The following is a 21,290-nucleotide window of genomic DNA, read 5'->3' as shown; positions in this document are numbered from 1 at the left end:
CGCACAGTGGAAATTTGACCGCGCAAGTAGTCTGCTGTTTGACTGTGATTATTTCATGGCAGACAGCTATGAAGTGGCAACTGTTTGACTGAAGTGACAGGGGATAGCATGTAGTTTGTAAACATGTGTAACTTGTTGACATTGAAGACTTGTTTGTGGTAATTCCGGCCCATGCAAAAGTAGTGCTTTTTGTGTAAAATGGGTGTACTCCGGCCTGGTTTAGAGGGTGTGTTTGTTTAAACCAATATGCTGGGAGAAAGAGCTAGACAACAGGGGTTGTCCTTTTCAGGGTATGTGTCCCCCGTGCAGGCAAAGGTACATACAAAACTTCACGGGCCTTCTGATATTAATAACAATGTTATAGCCACTAAGGCTATATAGAAACATATAGCGAAATTAATTGTGGTCTGAGGCCATCTGCGATTAAAATAAGACCGCTTGGAGACCTCTAGGAGAGCAGTGAGACCTCAGAGCAAACAAATCGGTCGCATGTTCAAAAGACTGGCTACGACCGACTGGGTTTTGCGACCGCTCTGAAACCATGTAGCGACCTGTAGCGACCTCAGTGAAACCTTTCAGAGACCTCTGAAACCATGTAGCGACCTGTAGCGACCTCAGTGAAACCTTTCAGAGACCTCTGAAACCATGTAGCGACCTCAGTGAAACCTTTCAGAGACCTCTGAAATCATGTAGCGACCTCAGTGAAACCTTTCGGAGACCTCTGAAACCTGTTTGCGATCCTCGAATGTTTTTGTCTCCAAGAGGTTGCATCGCGGTCGCATTGTCTGTGTGACTGGGGCTTTACATCGCTTCGTAAAACGTGGCCCTGCACAATAAAAACTCACTGCATTCATCTAGATTGATCTCCATGCGGGTCCTTGTTTCGTTGTGGACACGCAGACAGCCGTTGGTGACGCACATAGCATACCGTACCGTAAAGCTGTGAAACAAAAAATAAAATAAAAAATAAAACAAATCTGAAATCTTTACGTTGGGAGGGAGGGGGCTGGGGGCGAAGATATTATTTTGTCGTCCATGGAAGTATAACTACAGAATTAGACCAATGGTTTACTCACTGTATGAACTGTAATATAGTTGGTTGTATATTTGAGCCTGTGCTTAGTAGGACCAATGCAATTAAGAATAAACAGGCACTGCGCAACCAAGTTGACATGTACGGGTAGGGGGAGGGTGGGGGGTCACTGAGATCGAGGGCGCAAAGCGAAGTTTTTAGCGAGCTTGGGGATATGCTACCCCGTAAAAAATTGAAAACTAGATGTCCTGAAATCCAATTTCCTGCATTCTACAAGTAACATTCATCTCTGCCTTAATAGTGCGGTGGCTTAGGGGAATGATCGTGATTTGCTGGCACCAAAGCACCACATTTGACACTGTTGTAGTACAATTGTTTTTTGAGAGGCCTACCGAATTTTAAAGGTCACGGTCAAACTCAGATTAAGGTCAAATGTCATATTTAGACAATATTCAGAAAAGTTGTTTCAAAGTACTAAATTAGGCATATATGTACCCTAAACAAAATGTTTTAGAGGCGACCCCCCTCCTCCCATTAAAACGTCAAGATCAAACGTCAAACTGAAATGGTATTTAAAACATTCAGGAAAACCCTCACTAACTTTCGAATAATTAAATTAGTACTTTGATTGCCAATTTCTCAATCGTTTTTGTTTTGCTTGTTGTTGTTGTTGTTTGTTTGTTTGTTTGTTTGTTGTTGTTGTTTTTTGTTTTTGTTTTTTTTTGTCGTTTGACATCTTCCAAAAGTGCTGAGAGAATCTGGAGAATACAAACTTGGCACCCTTGAACATTTTTAAATATTCAAGATGGCGTCCTAGATCCAAAATGGCTGTCAAAACAGAACTGGCAATATACCAGTTATATTATCGCCTACGACAAACTGTCGATGTAACTGATTTTGAACAAATCTCTGCTCATCATGGCACTGAAACATTATTTATACACACAATATCAGCCAGAACAAGGACATTGTAATTTATCGCATTTTACATTAGCTGGACACCGAATAACCGATGTGTATTTTGTGCTGGGGTGTCGTTAAACATTCATTCATTCATTCGTGATAACGTTTTATGTGTCAAGGAAGTCAATAATAATAAGATTTTGTAGCTGAGATATTGCATCATCGTTTAAATCCAAGATCGCTGAGAAAATGAATGCCAATAAAAAAAAGAAGTGACCACCCCCGCCTCAAATACGTTTTACTTTAAATACAGGTTTTCTTGATGGAAGAAATTTAATTCTAGCATTCATTTTCTAATACTGATAATTGTTTTTCCGTATTGATTGAATCGAATATGGCTACCGTAACACAACAATGATCACATGTTATTGCATACCCATTAAATCTTACTATATAAATACAGTCCTGAATACAAAAATGAAATACACTTTTCCGTATTCAACTCAACTGCCGGAATTATGCCGTATTCAATGCTACTATTTATAACACATGGTTACCGGGAATGCCCTCCTCACGTAGAAAACTTGGACGAACTGACAACCGGATTATTCATGATTTATGGAGAGACATTTAATATAAACTTAAACTTTTCAGCAACGAGTAATTCCATGAACATCAATACAAGAAAAAACAAACAAAAAACAACACCGACGACGACACAGACATTGAGTGAACTATTCTTGACATTTTTCTTCGTTGATAAAACTGGCGTGCTGAAGGTTTTGTGACGTATTATGAACAAATTAAATATTACAGTGTTCGTAAATGTTAGCTATTACATTGTCTTTGAAAGGAATTTCAAACAATATCATTAAAATTATAGGTAACTTTTCACTCATTCTTTCTTATTTCTGTTTATTGTTTAAACAGAACTATATTCCTATGTGTAATAATTGGTGGTTCATCGGTCCGCGTAATAACACTGCTGACCTAGTTGTGCAAATAGAGAAATCCCCGTCATTAGCTAGCAATTTTACCATTTTAAAACTATTATTTGGAAATAAAATTCCAATTTAGGGTATGTAATAAATACAAAACCACATATAGGTAGTTTTTAAAACCAATTGCATCGTTTTATCACGGTCGTAGCTAGCGGGGGGGGGCAAGGGGGGGGGGGGCAAAAAAAATCCGGAAAGCATTATAGAAATTTAAAGAAAATTCTCTTCTTAACTGTTTAAGCAGTTTTAGAATATTAACTATTCAGTTGCCCCCCCCCCCCCCCCCCCCCCGAACACAAAATCCTAGCTACGGCCCTGTTTATGGTGCACCAAATTAGAAGAAGAAAAAAAGCATATACAAATACTGTTGCATGACATGGCCAAGTAGTTCACAATACCAATCTAGCTGTGATAAATGTGCACATGCGTGAAAATCACAAGTGTCTAGTGTTTACTTTTCACCATTGTTTCGACCATCAACATTTGTCTCAGAAACTGTGCAATTAAACCATTTCTCACTGTAACGTGCAGTATTACCTTTTAGATAAATTTCATGCGTTTTGATTAATACACCGTCTCATTTGCGGGAAAATACAAGATTTGCGGGAACATACAGAATTTGCCTGGGTGTACGAAATGTCACCTGAATTGCTCGACTGGTTGTACGATAAATACAAACTGTTGACGAGACCGACGACATTTTCTCCAACTCTCCTCACTGATTAAATTTGTTAAAAAGACTTGAATTCATTATGAATGGAAATACCATAATTCGGTACATTTTATTTTTACTGTTTATTTGAAGATTTTTTGAGCACGTTTGGCCAAAAAATGTGCTAGATTATAATTTTTCGCGTATTAAGATCTAATGCTAGAATATAGCATTGCGTATTCGATTACCGTGTTAGAACTTGGGCATATTTTAAGTAATAACTCGACATGCTTTTTTTTTTTTTTTTTACAGGTTCTACAAGTTAGTACAATACGACAAATATTTTTGTTTGGCTGCTGCGGGTGTTCAATTTTGTTTTCCCGATACGATTACAACATAAGCATAAACGTTTAAAACACGCAAGATAATAAGGCGCTATGAATTGTCTCCCTTTGCGAAACAGGCTTCGAAATAATTTCAGGGTAACACCACCCGGAATCCTTGTTGACACTCTTAATATCCAAACAGGTAATAACCCCCCCCCCCCACCCACCCACCCCACCCACCCAAAAAAACAACAAAAAAACATCCACAAAAAAACCCCACAACTCCCCACCCCCCACCCCCTCCGTAAAACAAACACACTGCTACTGAACACTATATAGTGTCTCAGCTGTGTGCATGCACACTGTGTATTACACAAAACAGGGACATTTGTGTTGCAAAGTTAATTAGTTGCATCATTTCAGAGAACTGCAATTAAAGGGACATTCCTGAGGTGTTTTTTTAAAGATGTTTTCGACAAACAGAGACTGTTTAACGATTGTAATTACATATCAAATATATTTTCTGCATAACATATTAGTGGCTGTATATTGAACGTGTTTATGATCGTTGTAATATTTGTACTAGGTTAAATTTCATTTTATTTTTCAAAATATTTTTTGAAATGATTTGAAGACAAAATCCAGTTTGGGCTTCTTACAGATAATGTTGAATATACAGGCACTGATATTCTAAACAAGAAAACATATTTAATATGTAAGTTTAATCGTAGAACTATTTTATTTGTCGGAAACATCTTACAATGAAGACAAAATCCAGTTTGGGCTTCTTACAGCTATTAAGACTGCTGCTATATTAATGGTCACAGAAGTAATAGCTATAAAAAAAATAAATAATAATAATAATAATAAAAAAAAAAAGAAAGTTGCCTACGGTAATTAAAGGTGTTAACTTGAGGATTTAAATATTGGCATGAATAAGTTACCAGAAAAGCCACAGAATGTGTTGCCGCATCCAGATGCTACAGACTTGTTTGTAAGGTGATTGTAATTATTTTCCGGACAGTTTCGTAAAGGTAACCGATAATGTCCCAAGTCTGCTTATTCACAAGTTAAATTCTGGTTTGCCTCATTGCATATTTATTTATTTTATACCAACAATTGCTGTGTGTGGTGTGTGTGTGTGTGTGTGTGTGTGTGTGTGTGTGTGTGTGTGTGTGCATGTGTGTGTGTGTGTGTGTGTGCATGTGTGTGTGAATGGAACAGAAACGGAATTTGTTTAAATATATATATATATATATATATATGTATGTATGTATGTATGTATGTGTATATGTATGTGTATATGTATGTGTATATGTGTATATATATATATATATATATATATATATATATATATATATATATATAGTCAAGTAATTAAATATATACACATACATGCATCCTTTGAGGTCTATTGTGTTCGGGTCTGGGAACATGTTACGAACTTTTAACATCTCAACATCCACCAGTTTACATCCAGCATCCAGGTCTTTTGGACATTGTAGAGCATCAAGAACTGCAATGATAATAATAATAATAATAATAATAATAATAATAATAATAATAATATAATAATAAATGTTTGCAACAAATAAAAAATCATAATAAAAAAATCACATAAGTGAAATATAGCACTTACAATTAAGTCAATGCACGTCAAATCGCAATGACGTCATAACCGACAAAGGCTTAGAACTGTGACTGAACTAAAATACCAACGCTACACGAAGAAACCCGACGTCCCTATGCGAAACGAACCTGCGCTATACGTTTTGTGGTGTCGTAGAACAAAGTATGCTTCTAAGTTCTTCGTGTAGCGTTGGTACTGGTTAACAACATGTAAGTTTAATGCCATGACTCTGTGGCACCAGATTTAGGGAAAATGTGAATTTTAGACACAGTAGCTTGCGACCATTTGGTTGTTGACGATCATTGTGAAAAGATTACGTGGTTTTCTCTAGCCTTCTCCTATATATCAATATCAGAACTACCAAAAAGGTCATAACTTACCCTGTAGTGGCTGTTTGTTCCATAGTCTATTGAGTGGATGATCAAGGAGTAACAATGTGATATGACGTTTTATTGGATGGTGTGGTGTATCTATCTGTTGGTCTATTGTTTAGATTTCATAAGTTCTATTGGCCTAGTATGTTTGTTTTTTTGTTTTATTTTGTTTTTTGTTTTGTTTGTTTTGTTTGTTTTTTGTTGTTGTTTTTTTGTTTGTTTTGGGGGTTTTGTTTTGGGGGTTTTTGTGTTTTTTGAAGAAAAAAATTGTGTTTTGTTTGTTTCTTTTTTTGTGCGTGTTTTGCTTTGTTTGTTTGTTTGTTTGTTTGTTTGTTTTTGTTGTTTTTTTGTTTTTTTTTTTTTTTAAGTTTTTTTTTGGGGGGGGGGGGGGGTAAGGATCACTTTGTTTCCACAGCAGTATTATTAAATAAATGTAAATTTAATAACAAACTAAAGATACGTTTTATTCTTTGGTCAAGTACATTTTCTGGACAAGTTCCATCCAAAGAAATATATCATGGCGTTACGTGTTTGCAATAGGATAGTGAAAGATATTAATAAAAAGCGAAATATATTGTCAAAAATTAGGAAAGATGTATGGCCTCAGATTACAGTTATCTTCCCATTTGGTTGTCCAAAATCCGGAAGTTTCACCGCGCAAGTAGTCTGCTGTTTGACTGTGATTATTTCATGGCAGACAGCTATGAAGTGGCAACTGTTTGACTGAAGTGACAGGGGATAGCATGTAGTTTGTAAACATGTGTAACTTGTTGACATTGAAGACTTGTTTGTGGTAATTCCGGCCCATGCAAAAGTAGTGCTTTTTGTGTAAAATGGGTGTACTCCGGCCAGGTTTAGAGGGTGTGTCTGTTTAAACCAATATGCTGGGAGAAAGAGCTGGACAACAGGGGTTGTCCTTTTCAGGGTATGTGTCCCCCATGCAGGCAAAGGTACATACAAAACTTCACGGGCCTGCTGATATTAATAAAAATATTATAGCCACTAAGGCTATATAGAAACATATAGCGAAATTAATTGTGGTCTGAGGCCTGATATAGTTCACACATTACACCGGTTAAATGCTTGATTCTGATGAAAGTATTATAACCAGAGAGGTGAAATTACACAGACTGATTGTGCATACCACAAGGAATATGAAAACTAATTTATTTATTTTCTAAATATTTTATTAAATTAAAAAACATTTTTTTTGAATTTATTAAAAATTAAAATTAAAATTTTCAACTTTTAAATTTCAGTATCCTCCAAAATAGCATAAAATGACCTCTGATGTTACTACAGGTTGTTGCAATATTTTTTAACACAGTTTTGAGCTAATAATTTGGTAAAAATGAGCAAAACTTGGATTTTGTTAGTCAATATTGAGATTTTTTTTTTTTTTTACATATTGAATTTTAATGAGTTTCTCAATTATTGCAATTGGACAGAAAATCTAAATATAATGAATATATCACTACTAAATGTAATTAAACACTTTAAATAAATAGTATACAGTTTTTAACAAGATTAAGTACTCTAATAATACATTTCACCTACATTTATGTAAATTACACACTTCAGTAATTTTTCAAAAATGGTCTTTTATCCTTAGAAAATCTAATAGGCTAATATTCTATGCTGTCTGAATGTATTTATTGTGTTCAGTAATCAGATGCTGGTATACTTGTCAAGTTTTATTGCAGAAAATGTGCCAAAAAGGTTAACATTTGGCTTGTAATACAGATGGCAGAATAATCCATAATGCATATTCAGTGGTCATTACTACAAACATCCTTCCAATCAAGAAATACTACACTGAGGTATCCCAGACACTGGCACATGACTACACTTGTTAACAGTTATCACTGGAAACTGAAAAATATGGTGCAAGTACCTCTTGGTAGGATTTATATCAGCATTTTGTGACAAAATCTTCATTTTCAAAGTTGTCGTCAACAAAAAAAATATTATGGTGTATACCTAAGTATATCTGTAGGGCATATTCATATTAATATGCATTTATATGGACTGTTTTTGCCTTTTACAAAGTGGCTACATGTCTAATACAGTAAATGAAGTAGATTAAGTAAATACAGCAGGTCAAAATTGAATATGAGGCCTATCATGTCTAATTTTCCCTGAAATTAGTGTGTAAACATTTGTTGCAAATGGCCCCAATTTTGTGACTTTCACCATCCCTCTGACACATTTCTAATAATGTATCATGAATTCAGTCACCATATCTTTACTAAGCCTCCACTTATCATATCTAAAATGCAAAATTTTACAGTTTTAGATTTTTTTGTTTTTCAAAAATTTAAATTTAAGTTTAATATTTCATTAAAATGAAAGTAAAATCTAATGATTGATTTTTTTTCCTTTAAATATTTCAAATCTTTCCAAGACAACACTGTGCAGATAGAACATATGTAGAAGAAAAAATAGCTGCTCATTGTATGAAGAAATTCCAAAATTTGATAAAGTTATTACATTTTGAAGTTGGTGTCACTCAAGTTTCCATTGCTAAAATTGGCCATGGCAAGGCACTGTGGTAGGTGTTTTAACACAGCCTCTGTATACTCTCAGTTTAAAGGTGACATACCGATACTTACCGAGCATTGCTTTAATATGTATATCATTGGAATGCATTAGTGTGGGCCAGATTTTAGGGGAAAAAATTGACTGATAGGCCTCAGATTACAGTTATCTTCCCATTTGTTGTCCAAAATCCGGAAGTTTCACCGCGCAAGTAGTCTGCTGTTTGACTGTGATTATTTCATGGCAGACAGCTATGAAGTGGCAACTGTTTGACTGAAGTGACAGGGGATAGCATGTAGTTTGTAAACATGTGTAACTTGTTGACATTGAAGACTTGTTTGTGGTAATTCCGGCCCATGCAAAAGTAGTGCTTTTTGTGTAAAATGGGTGTACTCCGGCCAGGTTTAGAGGGTGTGTCTGTTTAAACCAATATGCTGGGAGAAAGAGCTGGACAACAGGGGTTGTCCTTTTCAGGGTATGTGTCCCCCATGCAGGCAAAGGTACATACAAAACTTCACGGGCCTGCTGATATTAATAAAAATATTATAGCCACTAAGGCTATATAGAAACATATAGCGAAATTAATTGTGGTCTGAGGCCGTATATTGTAAATAGACCATTTCATGGTGTTTTTTCGAATACGATCTTTATGTCAACGACCATAGTTTCACCAATTGCGAACCACCCCCCCATCCCCCCACACACACACACACACAAAATAGTCTATGTATTCAGTTTATAGTTATTGTAAGGAGATTCAAAGTTACGTCATTGGAATGCTGTGGTAATTCAAATTCAAAATTAACTTTATTACTGCAATGCTTTGTCACATGAAATAAAAACTGGTCTACTAACCTTAACCCCTGTCAAAATTGTATGACAAGCAGCTAACGCGGTTTACGGGTCGGTACTAGTATGTTTTTATTTTTCATAATTCTGGACAAAATATTAAGTTTATGTTTTAAAAGATGAAAGAAACAAAAAGGTACCTTTTGTAAAATATATCATATCAAAAAACTACCTTTGGCTATATAGAATATACTATATGAGCGGCCGTTAGATACCATTATCTTCTGAGTTGTAAGATTAATGGTATCTAACGGACACGAATGTAGTATATAAATATCTTCAGAAAAAGAGTTTTAAAATAATTGAAAACGCCCTTTTCCAACTAAAGTCAATTTCAGGTTAACTTGTACGTCACAACCACTGATCGATTTCTACCGTACTGTTCCATTGGATGGTATGGCATTGGCGACCTGGTCATCACCTAGGTGCAGCCAGTCATATGTCTGTAAAATGTTATTGCATGTATATGTGTTAACACATATGTGTTATCCAAAATAACGAATAATGTTCTCACTAACGCCTGAACGGGTGTGTAAGTAGTTTTATTTATTGTATACGAAGCCAAAACAAAGGTGCGAAAAGTGACTGCCGTCGACGTTAACAACATGAGCGGTTCTACGATTACTTAGCCACCACGGATACACAGAGTTTCTTAGTTACTAGCGTGTCCATCCCTCAGTCCACTGTCTGCTTTGGTGACATCTTCAGGGAAAGCCACTTTCAGAAATTTACGTTTGGCGTGGAAGGATTGGCAGTACCTTTGGGATAGTACGTAGCAGGGTTGTCTGGTAATATCACAGGGATGTCAGGGAATGTTACAGGGATGTCTGGGAATATCACAGGGATGTCTGGGAATATCACAGGGAATATCATAGGGTTGTCTGGGAATATCACAGGGTTGTCTGGGAATATCACAGGGATGTCTGGGAATATCACAGGAATGTTTGGGAATATCACAGGGATACAGGAAAATATGACAGGGTTGTCTGGGAATATCACAGGGATGTTTGGGAATATCACAGGGTTGTCTGGGAAATATGACAGGGTTGTCTGGGAATATGACAGGGATGTCTGAGAATGTCACAGGAATGTTTGGGAATATCACAGGGATGTCTGGGAAATATGGCAGTAATGTTGGTGGTAAATTCCGTGTTTCCTTCACTGTCGTGTTAACGGGCGGCGAAACCGGGTGCTCGGTAGTTTCCGGCTGGCGAGGAACGAAAGGGAAGAAAGTCGTGAACGGTATAGGTGCCTGGGGGTGGGAATGGAATAAGTCCAGTAAAGATTAGTCTAGAGAGGGTAACCTTCGGTGGGGATTTCTAACGGAAGTTCGTCCAGATAACAGTTTTGGGGATAGAAGGACGTAGGAGGGAAGTAGGTGGCGTTCTCTGGAAGGTATCGGGGTGGGTACTGCGGTGAATATGGCGGCTCGTCCCGTGGGTTGAACAGTTCTGCTGGTTAGGTTGGGGAGGGGATGAACGGTAACGGGGGTGGAGCTGACTCTGTGATGACCGGCCGTTCGTATGACGGAGTGAAGTGCGGGGTGTTTGGAGGAGCCCACCCGGATCCGTACCCTCCGATAATGATGTCTGCGCATGCGAAAAACTCGTCCTACTTACATGTCCCATTATAACCGTCCTGGCCCCAGCTGCTGGCTGCAATGAAAGAAGAAGAATTTTTTTATAAGAAAAACAAAGTAGTTGTTAAGCTGGATCCACATCCCCGTACAGGGGCGGGAGTTAGCTGATGCGCGGTCGGTCTGGGATCGATCTCCGTCGGTGGACCCATTTCACTATTTCACATTTCAGCCAGTGGAGCACGACATATATATCAAAGGTCGTGGTATCATCTCATTAAACAAAACAAATAGTCTGGATAGTTTGACCAGGGAAAACAATGTATAGAAATGATTTTGTTATGATTTGAAGTCTATTACCTAGTAGAACCACATATCCAAAATCCGATTGGATATTTTACCATATACAGTACTACATCAATTGTGTATATTAAAGGGACATTCCTGAGTTTGTTGCAATTTTTAAGATGTTATCGACAAACAGAGACTTTTTAACGATTGTAATTACATATCAAATATATTTTTCTGCATAACATATTAGTGGCTGTATATTAAACGTGTTTATGTTCGTTGTAATATTTCTACTAGGTTAAATTTCATTTTATTTTTTAAAATATATGTTTTCGAACGTACAAAATTATTTGAAGAAAAAGTCCAGTTTCGGCTTCTTACAAATATTAAGACGACCAAAAACACATTGCATATACAGACAGGTTAAGCATCAGGGGTAGTATTAAAGGGACATACCCTAGTTTCAGCCCATTAAAATTAACTCTATGTTTAGTTAATCTACAAACCTGTAACACATATGAATAAAGTTACAATTGAGTGAAACATGAGTATGTGACTTTGAAATGGTGAAATATCCTCTAGAAATAGACTAAAACTTGACTCCATAACTGTTACCTCTCAGACGCACGTGCGTTTTTAAAAATATGAGAAACACCAGGATGACCAAAAACACTTCGAAAGTACGGAAATGGATAATCTAAACAATAAAATCTAAGTAAAGTATGATTTCAGTTATCAAAAACCGCTCCAATAGTAAACAAATATGCCTTAGTGTGTTACAACTAGGGTATGTCCCTTTAACGGTTTTTTCCCAGGAGTCATTTTTTTTCCAATGGACTCATTTTCTCCTGAATTGGCTCATTTCCATGAGTCCATTCTCAAAATCCATGAGTCCATATTATTATACCCTTTATTTTGGTACAAAACACGATATGTTTATGTTTGAAAATAAAACACGTTTGGAAAGTAGGTCACGAGGACTAGAATTTTATTCAGTTAAAATTCCCTTCATTTTGACACCAAACTCAATAAAACATTGATTTGACACCCCCCCCCCCCCCCCCCCCCCCCCCCCCCCCACCACCACCACTAAGCTCGGGGTAACAATCCCTACCCTAATAATAAGAATACATAGAGGCAAGGAAATGCGTAACCCCTGTGTGAGCATTTCACAAAAAAATGGGAGCGAAAGAAAACAAATTAATTTGCTTGACCCCCACCCCAGTGTTTTGCACCTTAAAACGCCTCTACATACCTAGTTATGTTTGAAACAGTGGCCGCCTGAAATACATTTCATATAAATTTTCTAAAAAAAAACAAACAAGAAAAAACACGCCAGTTGACACGGGAAAATGCGTTAGCTACGCAACCGCGGCGCGTGCTTGTTTGGGCCATACACAAAGAGAAACTGGGTCACGGACTATCGCTGGATGCAGTCGTTACACGAATAGCGCAGTTAGGCCTTCTGACCTGGGGAACCGCAACTCTCCTAGGAGAGGGGCTCATGTGCAGTTGAACTTTCATTCAACCAATCAAAACCTTACTTGCAAAATCATGCCAGTGATTTGAAAAGAATTTGAAAACATTCGGGATTATGTCGAGAGTACACGAAATGATTCGGGTGAATCACTAAGTGTGCCAGAAACTAATTTCAATATAAAAAATTTATATAAAATTCGTTTCAAGACGAAAAAAAAAAAAACCGTGATGGTATAGCCATAAAATTTGTTTATACTAGTATACAATCCAGAGTTTATTACTGCACTTTCCCCCGTTTTTTTTAATGTTGAAATAGACAAACAAGTTCGCCTATTGCATAAATAGACCGTGCTTGTTTTTAGGTCTGATGTCGGGCAAGTCTAATTTCGAAATACTATAGGGGTGCGATGTTTGATACTCGCTTGATCATCGTATCGATATTATGTTGTTATAGTTTAGTTATTTGTTATGAAAATAAACAATTGGTGATGCATATCTAATTTAGATTGTCTTGTATGTAAGGGAAAATCTCTCCGCTTGTAGGAATATTCAAACAAGTTAATAAAGTGCATAGCTACACTCGGTTCTGTTTTGACAGAAGTTACGAGGATTTCCGATTGCCCAATATCAGTGTGGCCAATCTACGTCAAAATGACGTCATTTTGTAGACTTTAATTTCAACAGTCGTGTTAATGGTTTAAATAAATAATTAAACAGATCCACACAATACCTAAACTATAGCAATGTTCAGACGCATAGTGATATATTGATGTCGTTTGCTAATACAGTGGCCGCAATTATTAAAGAGACATTCCTGACTTCGCTGTATTGTAAGATGTTTCCGACTAATAAAATATTTCTACGATTAAACTTACGTATTAAATATATTTTCTTGTTTAGAATATCAGTGTCTGTATATTCAATGTGTTTCTGGTCGTCTTAATACTTGAAAGAAGCCCAAACTGGATTTTGTCTTCTAATAATTTCGTACCGTACGAAAAAATAATATATTAGGAAATAAAATGAATTTTAACCTATTACAAATATTAGAACGATCAGAAACATGTTTAATATCCAGCCACTAATATTTTATGTAGAAAACTATATATTTGATATGTAATGACAATCGTTAAAAAGTCTCTGTTAGTTGATAACATCTTAACAATTGCAGCAAACTCAGGAATGTCCCTTTAAGTTATTGTGACATTTCATCTTTCCACTATAGCCTGAAAGAATATACCGTAATCAACCGAAGCGTCCTGTATACCTTTCAGAATATAGACTCGCCTTACCCCCCACTCCCATAGTCTGCCGAGGTCCGTCCGTGGACGTGTAAAATTATATTTGACATATTTGAGACAAAGAAACATTTCAAATTTACTTCCCAGAATGCAGGAATATGCATCTCCTGCATTCTAGATTAAAAAAAAATTCCGGGGGCATGCCTCCGGACCCCGCTTGCAACTCCGGCCCTTTGGGTCGTCTATTACGCACTCTCCATATAATTTTCTGCGTACGGGCCTGGGGTTTGGGTTTGTTTTCACGCGTATGTAAAGAAACCAGTATTGAATAGGAATTAAACGTAACATTTGCAAAAAAAACTTGGGGTCTAAACAATTGAACAGGACAATAATAAAAATGTATCTATATAGTTCGTCCCATCCTCACATTAAAAAAAAAGTGGATTTGTTTGGGGTGTGTGTGTGTGTGGTTTTCTTTGTAAATAATTTCAGTTTTGGATGAAGTAAAAAGAAAACTAAAAGTGTTTTGGAAATAACAAAAACAAATAATAATAATAATAAATAATAAATAATAAATAATATTAATAATATTAATAATATTATGGTGTCCAATTTAGAAAAACAATCGGCTCAGAAATAAATAACCTCAAGTCCTGTAGTTAATTCCATAGCATGAAAAGGGCGTTCCCTGTGGGACGGACAACAGAAGTCCTGAAATGCTATTTACTGCATTTTTACAAGTAACATTTTCTACCAGTAATATATTTTATTCAGAATTATTAATAGTAAATTCCATAGCATAAAAAGGTGTTCCCTGTCGGATGAACTATAGTTGCATAACAGGTGTCCAGGGCCGTACCCTGATCAAAATCCTAGGTGTGTGTGTATGTGTGTGTGTGTGGGGGGGGGGGGGGGGGGGGTATGCGATGGGCGGCACTCTTTTTTTTTTATAAACAAATGAAACACTATACAAATTAAACCCTGACATGTGTATGCTATTTTCTGGAGTAAAGAACAAAAAAAAAGGATTCTCAGGGGGGCGGAAGTGAATCATGGCGAATTCTTATGCCCACCGAACTGTACTAGTAGTTCATCAAGACAAACGTCTCCGACACGACGTTCATTATTATGATGCTAACAGTTCGTCAAGACAAACGTCTCCGACACGATGTTCATTATTATGATGTTAACAGTTCGTCAAGACAAACGTCTCCGACACGACGTTCATTATTATGATGCTAACAGTTCGTCAAGACAAACGTCTCCGACACGATGTTCATTAGTATGATGTTAACAGTTCGTCAAGACAAACGTCTCCGACACGACGTTCATTATTATGATGTTAACAGTTCGTCAAGACAAACGTCTCCGACACGACGTTCATTATTATGATGTTAACAGTTCGTCAAGACAAACGTCTCCGACACGATGTTCATTATTATGATGTTAACAGTTCGTCAAGACACACGTCTCCGACACGACGTTCATTATTATGATGTTAACAGTTCGTCAAGACAGATGTCTCCGACACGATGTGTATTATGATGATGTTAACAGTTCGTCAAGACAGACGTCTCCGACACGATGTTCATTATTATGATGTTAACAGTTCGTCAAGACAGAGGTCTCCGACACGACGTTCATTATTATGATGTTAACAGTTCGTCAAGACAGACGTCTCCGACACGACGTTTATTATGATGATGTTAACAGTTCGTCAAGACAGACGTCTCCGACACGATGTTCATTATTATGATGTTAACAGTTCGTCAAGATAACAGTTCGTCAAGACAAACGTCTCCGACACGATGTTGATTATTATGATGTTAACAGTTCATCAAGAGAGACGTCTCCGACACGATGTTTATTATGATGATATTAACAGTTCGTCAAGAGAGACGTCTCCGACACGATGTTTATTATGATGATATTAACAGTTCGTCAAGACAGACGTCTCCGACACGATGTTTATTATGATGATGTTAACAGTTCGTCAAGACAGACGTCTCCGACACGATATTTATTATGATGGTGTTAACAGTTCATCAAGACAGACGTCTCCGACACGATGTTTAATATTATGATGTTAACAGTTCGTCAAGACAAACGTCTCCGACACGATATTTATTATGATGAAGTTAACAGTTCGTCAAGACAAACGTCTCCGACACGATATTATGATTTATGATGATGTGTTAACAGTTCGTCAAGACAGACGTCTCCGACACGATGTTTATTATGATGGTGTTAACAGTTCGTCAAGACAGACGTCTCCGACACGATGTTTATTATGATGATGTTAACAGTTCGTCAAGACAGACGTCTCCGACACGATGTTTATTATGATGATGTTAACAGTTCGTCAAGACAAACGTCTCCGACACGATGTTTAATATTATGATGTTAACAGTTCGTCAAGACAAACGTCTCCGACACGATATTTATTATGATGAAGTTAACAGTTCGTCAAGACAAACGTCTCCGACACGACGTTGATTATTATGATGTTAACAGTTCGTCAAGACAGACGTCTCCGACACGACGTTTATTATGATGGTGTTAACAGTTCGTCAAGACAGACGTCTCCGACACGACGTTTATTATGATGATGTTAACAGTTCGTCAAGACAGACGTCTCCGACACGACGTTCATTATGATGATGTTAACAGTTCGTCAAGACAGACGTCTCCGACACGACATTCATTATTATGATGTTAACAGTTCGTCAAGACAGACGTCTCCGACACGATATTTATTATGATGATGTTAACAGTTCGTCAAGACAGACGTCTCCGACACGATGTTTATTATGATGATGTTAACAGTTCGTCAAAACAGACGTCTCCAACACGATATTTATTATAATGTTAACAGTTCGTCAAGACAGACGTCTCCGACACGATGTTTTCGTCATTATGATGTTAACAGTTCGTCAAGACAGACGTCTCCGACACGACATTCATTATGATGATGTTAACAGTTCGTCAAGACAGACGTCTCCGACACGACGTTCATTATGATGATGTTAACAGTTCGTCAAGACAGACGTCTCCGACACGATATTCATTATGATGATGTTAACAGTTCGTCAAGACAGACGTCTCCGACACGATATTCATTATGATGATGTTAACAGTTCGTCAAGACAGACGTCTCCGACACGATGTTTATTATGATGATGTTACCTGCTCTGCTATAACTAATAAATGTCGGGCGGGACGTAGCCCAGTGGTACAGCGTTCGCTCGAGGCGTGGTCGGTCTGGGATCGATCCCCGTCGGTGGGCCCATTGGGCTATTTCTCGTTCTATCCAGTGCACCACGACTGGTATATCAAAGGCAGTGGTATGTACTACCGTGTCTGTGGGATGGACTTTTGGTGCATATAAAAAAATCCCTTGCTGCTAATCGAAAAGAGTACAACCGTGTCCGGTGTATCGGCGCGTTCGGTGATTCGGCGCACTTGGTACTTTGCCAAGGTATGCTTAGGAAGTTGTCATGTTGTCGGTGTTTTTAACGAATTAAAGTTCAATTCCTTTTTTAATGGTTAATCAAGTATCAACATATTTATTGTTAACGGTGCAATTTTTAATTTTTTTTTAGAATTATCAATAATTATATCATAATTTCAAAATAAATAATTCACTGTTTTCGTGTATATAAATACGAAGTAGGTCAGCCTTATTGATATTAAGAATGTTAAAACCAGTCTAAAAACACCTTTCCCGCATTTTTAAAATTATAGTAAACAGTAGCTCATAGTAATATTTTTAACAAGACAAAACAAAAAAAGTACTAAAATAATTCTAGAACAATAGTGTAGCGTTTATGGGCTAAAAGTGAGTTCAAGGGCGGTCTATAAATAGCGGGGTCAACGATCCACACCTACTGCGCCGAATCACCGGACATGCAAATCGTTTTGGATACAAGGGGGTGCCAATATTTATGCACCATTTTAAAATATTTATTTACTACAGACATAAACCAATTTGTAGTGTATTTCAGATTATGCACTGCTTCATTGGTGAGAGACACATATTATTAAATATTTCAGTGTTCACATAGAAAATGGTCCTTGAATGCTTATAGAGGGTTCCGCGATATGTGCTAAAAATAGCAATATTACCCATACCTCTGTGCGGCCGGCCATGGTGAAGGGAAAACAATAGCGTTTCATTGTTGTATACAAATAAGAGCTTCGCAGTTTAAGATTTATAACTTAAGTCCTTTTAAATAAAAAATATTTTACTGTTAGTAGACACTGCATTATTTTAATAACATGCAGGATTATTTTGATACACTGGATAAGACGGCAAAAAGCAGATATGGAAAAAACTGCATATATTGGGAAGCAGGATTCGTACACTACAATATCGCCGGTGGAAAATGGCTTCAGGACCCCCATTTTTATCCATCATTTACGTATGCAGATCTGATAAATTACCTGCTTTTTAGCCAAGCTCTTTTTATACGCTGAAGGACTTCCAGAATTATAAAAGTTTGGATGCATATGACCGTTTTGTGTGTGGTTGGGTGAGGAATGTTGGTGTTTACATCCATGATTCAGTCCATGTGATACGTGCAAGGGTGATGCATTCACAACGGCTTAATAACACATCGCTTTATTCGTGGATTATTTTCGATAAAGCTGGTAAAGTTCTTTGTGCCCATTGTAATTGTAAAGCAGGACTTGGCGAATCATTTTCTTATATGGCATCCACGTTATTTTATATTGAAGCCAGTGTAAGGTTAAGGGAAAGCAGCACTGTGAAACAGGAACCAGCCTACTGAATGTTGCCTTCATCACGAACTTCTGTTGACTATGCACCACTTAAAAACATTAACTTCACTACATCTAGAACTTTAAAAAAAAACCCAGCTGGTGAGCAAGAAAAAAGTATCAACTGCTGTCCAGTCACTTGACACACGTTTTAATGTGGAAAATGAAAAATCCTCAGAGTACTTTGCTCAAAGACTGTGTACCAGAACTGCCGACTGATCCATCAATTCTGGTGCTACACTTGACAAATGAGATGAAGATCCAGCACTATATTGTATTTGCGATGATTCAATGATCGCATGCGATTCAGGAGACTGTCCCCACAAGCCATTTGAATGGTTTCATTTTTCTTTTATGAAATTAAAGAAAGCACCCACTGGAAAGTGGTATTGTATTGGCTATAGGAAGGGAGTGGCAGTGAAGAAAGTGAAATGTTTTAATAAAACTAAAAGAAAATAACTTTTCAAATACAAACTACTGTACACATTTACAGGTATTTAGTATCACTGGTGATGGATTTATGAACATTGAATTTAATTATGAAACTATGTGAACTATGACAAACTCACCAAAAAACACGTCTGCAGTTTTCTTATCAATACTAACTGATATGAAACCCAAGCTGCACTGATGAGCCCTGGGAGGGCGAAACGTGTACACGGTCAAAAAATGGGGGAAAAAATTACAGGCCTCGATATTGCAAGTTAAATTCAGTTATAATGATTATAATTTAACAACACTTTTTTAGTGATTAGTTATTTTGTCAGCACCTATATAGGTGTCATTACTTTGTTACATAGGGTCTGGGACGTAGTCCAGTGGTAAACTGCTTGTCTGGTGTGGGATCGATCCCTGTCTGTGGGCACATTGGGCTATTCCGTGTTCCAGCCAGTGCACCACGGCTGGTATATCAAAGGATGTGGTATGTGCTACCCTGTCTCTGGGATGGTGCATATAAAATATTCCTTGCCAGTGATAGAAATAAGCACAATGTTTTACTAGTCCACAGGACAAGTACATCTAGAAACATACTTGTCCACCAATATTGTCACCTGTCCAAATAACTGGTTTGTTTTATTCAAGTACATGGACATTGGTTTTGATTGTTCGAAATGAAGATGCATTGAACAATACACAGAGGTACATTTTATTCCCCCCCCCCCCCCCCCCCGGGGTGTCGTTAAACATTCATTGGGCAGGGGTTCCATTACCACAGTTTGATACCCAATAGTCGATGTATTATTCGTGCTGGGGTGGTCGATGTATTATTCGTGCTGGGGTGTCGTTAAACATTCATTCATTCACTGGGCAGGGGTTCCATTACCACAGTTTGATACCCAATAGTCGATGTAGTATTCGTGCTGGGGTGTCGTTAAACATTCATTCATTCATTGGGCAGGGGTTCCATTACCACAGTTTGATACCCAATAGTCGATGTAGTATTCGTGCTGGGGTGGTCGATGTAGTATTCGTGCTGGGGTGTCGTTAAACATTCATTCATCCATTGGGCAGGGGTTCCATTACCACAGTTTGATACCCAATAGTCGATGTAGTATTCGTGCTGGGGTGTCGTTAAACATTCATTCATCCATTGGGCAGGGGTTCCATTACCACAGTTTGATACCCAATAGTCGATGTATTATTCGTGCTGGGGTGTCGTTAAACATTCATTCATTCATTGGGCAGGGGTTCCATTACCACAGTTTGATACCCAATAGTCGATGTATTATTCGTGCTGGGGTGTCGTTAAACATTCATTCATTCATTGGGCAGGGGTTCCATTACCACAGTTTGATACCCAATAGTCGATGTATTATTCGTGCTGGGGTGTCGTTAAACATTCATTCATTCATTGGGCAGGGGTTCCATTACCACAGTTTGATACCCAATAGTCGATGTAGTAGTCGATGTATTACCACAGTATTAGTCGATGTAGTATTCGTGCTGGGGTGTCGTTAAACATTCATTCATTCATTGGGCAGGGGTTCCATTACCACAGTTTGATACCCAATAGTCGATGTAGTATTCGTGCTGGGGTGTCGTTAAACATTCATTCATTCACTGGGCAGGGGTTCCATTACCACAGTTTGATACCCAATAGTCGATGTAGTATTCGTGCTGGGGTGTCGTTAAACATTCATTCATTCCATTACCACAGTGGTCGAGGTAGTATTCGTGCTGGGTTGTCGTTAAACATTCATTCATTCATTGGGCAGGGGTTCCATTACCACAGTTTGATACCCAATAGTCGATGTATTATTCGTGCTGGGGTGTCGTTAAACATTCATTCATCCATTGGGCAGGGGTTCCATTACCACAGTTTGATACCCAATAGTCGATGTAGTATTCGTGCTGGGGTGTCGTTAAACATTCATTCATTCATTGGGCAGGGGTTCCATTACCACAATTTGATACCCAATAGTCGATGTATTATTCGTGCTGGGGTGTCGTTAAACATTCATTCATTCATTGGGCAGGGGTTCCATTACCACAGTTTGATACCCAATAGTCGATGTATTATTCGTGCTGGGGTGGTCGATGTATTATTCGTGCTGGGGTGTCGTTAAACATTCATTCATCCATTGGGCAGGGGTTCCATTACCACAGTTTGATACCCAATA

At 37.6% G+C, this 21,290-nt stretch overlaps 1 protein-coding gene across 1 annotated transcript in view; it reads right to left on the bottom strand.

Annotated features, from left to right (window-relative positions):
- The window catches only part of LOC121373154, a 44,031-nt gene that overhangs the window by 20,199 nt on the left and 2,542 nt on the right, over positions 1-21,290 (bottom strand). The window contains exons 3-6 of the mRNA XM_041499607.1: positions 10,923-10,958; positions 10,062-10,353; positions 5,308-5,428; positions 846-940 (exon numbers count right to left, since the gene is read on the bottom strand). Coding sequence (XP_041355541.1) covers positions 846-940; positions 5,308-5,428; positions 10,062-10,353; positions 10,923-10,958 — 544 coding nt within the window. The remainder of the gene's footprint in view (positions 1-845; positions 941-5,307; positions 5,429-10,061; positions 10,354-10,922; positions 10,959-21,290) is intronic.

The sequence above is a fragment of the Gigantopelta aegis genome, chromosome 5 (assembly GCF_016097555.1).
Source record: "Gigantopelta aegis isolate Gae_Host chromosome 5, Gae_host_genome, whole genome shotgun sequence".
Taxonomy (NCBI): Eukaryota; Metazoa; Mollusca; class Gastropoda; order Neomphalida; family Peltospiridae; genus Gigantopelta; species Gigantopelta aegis.
Note: the sequence above shows the minus strand (reverse complement) of the source record. Positions and strands in the feature narration are given on the sequence as shown.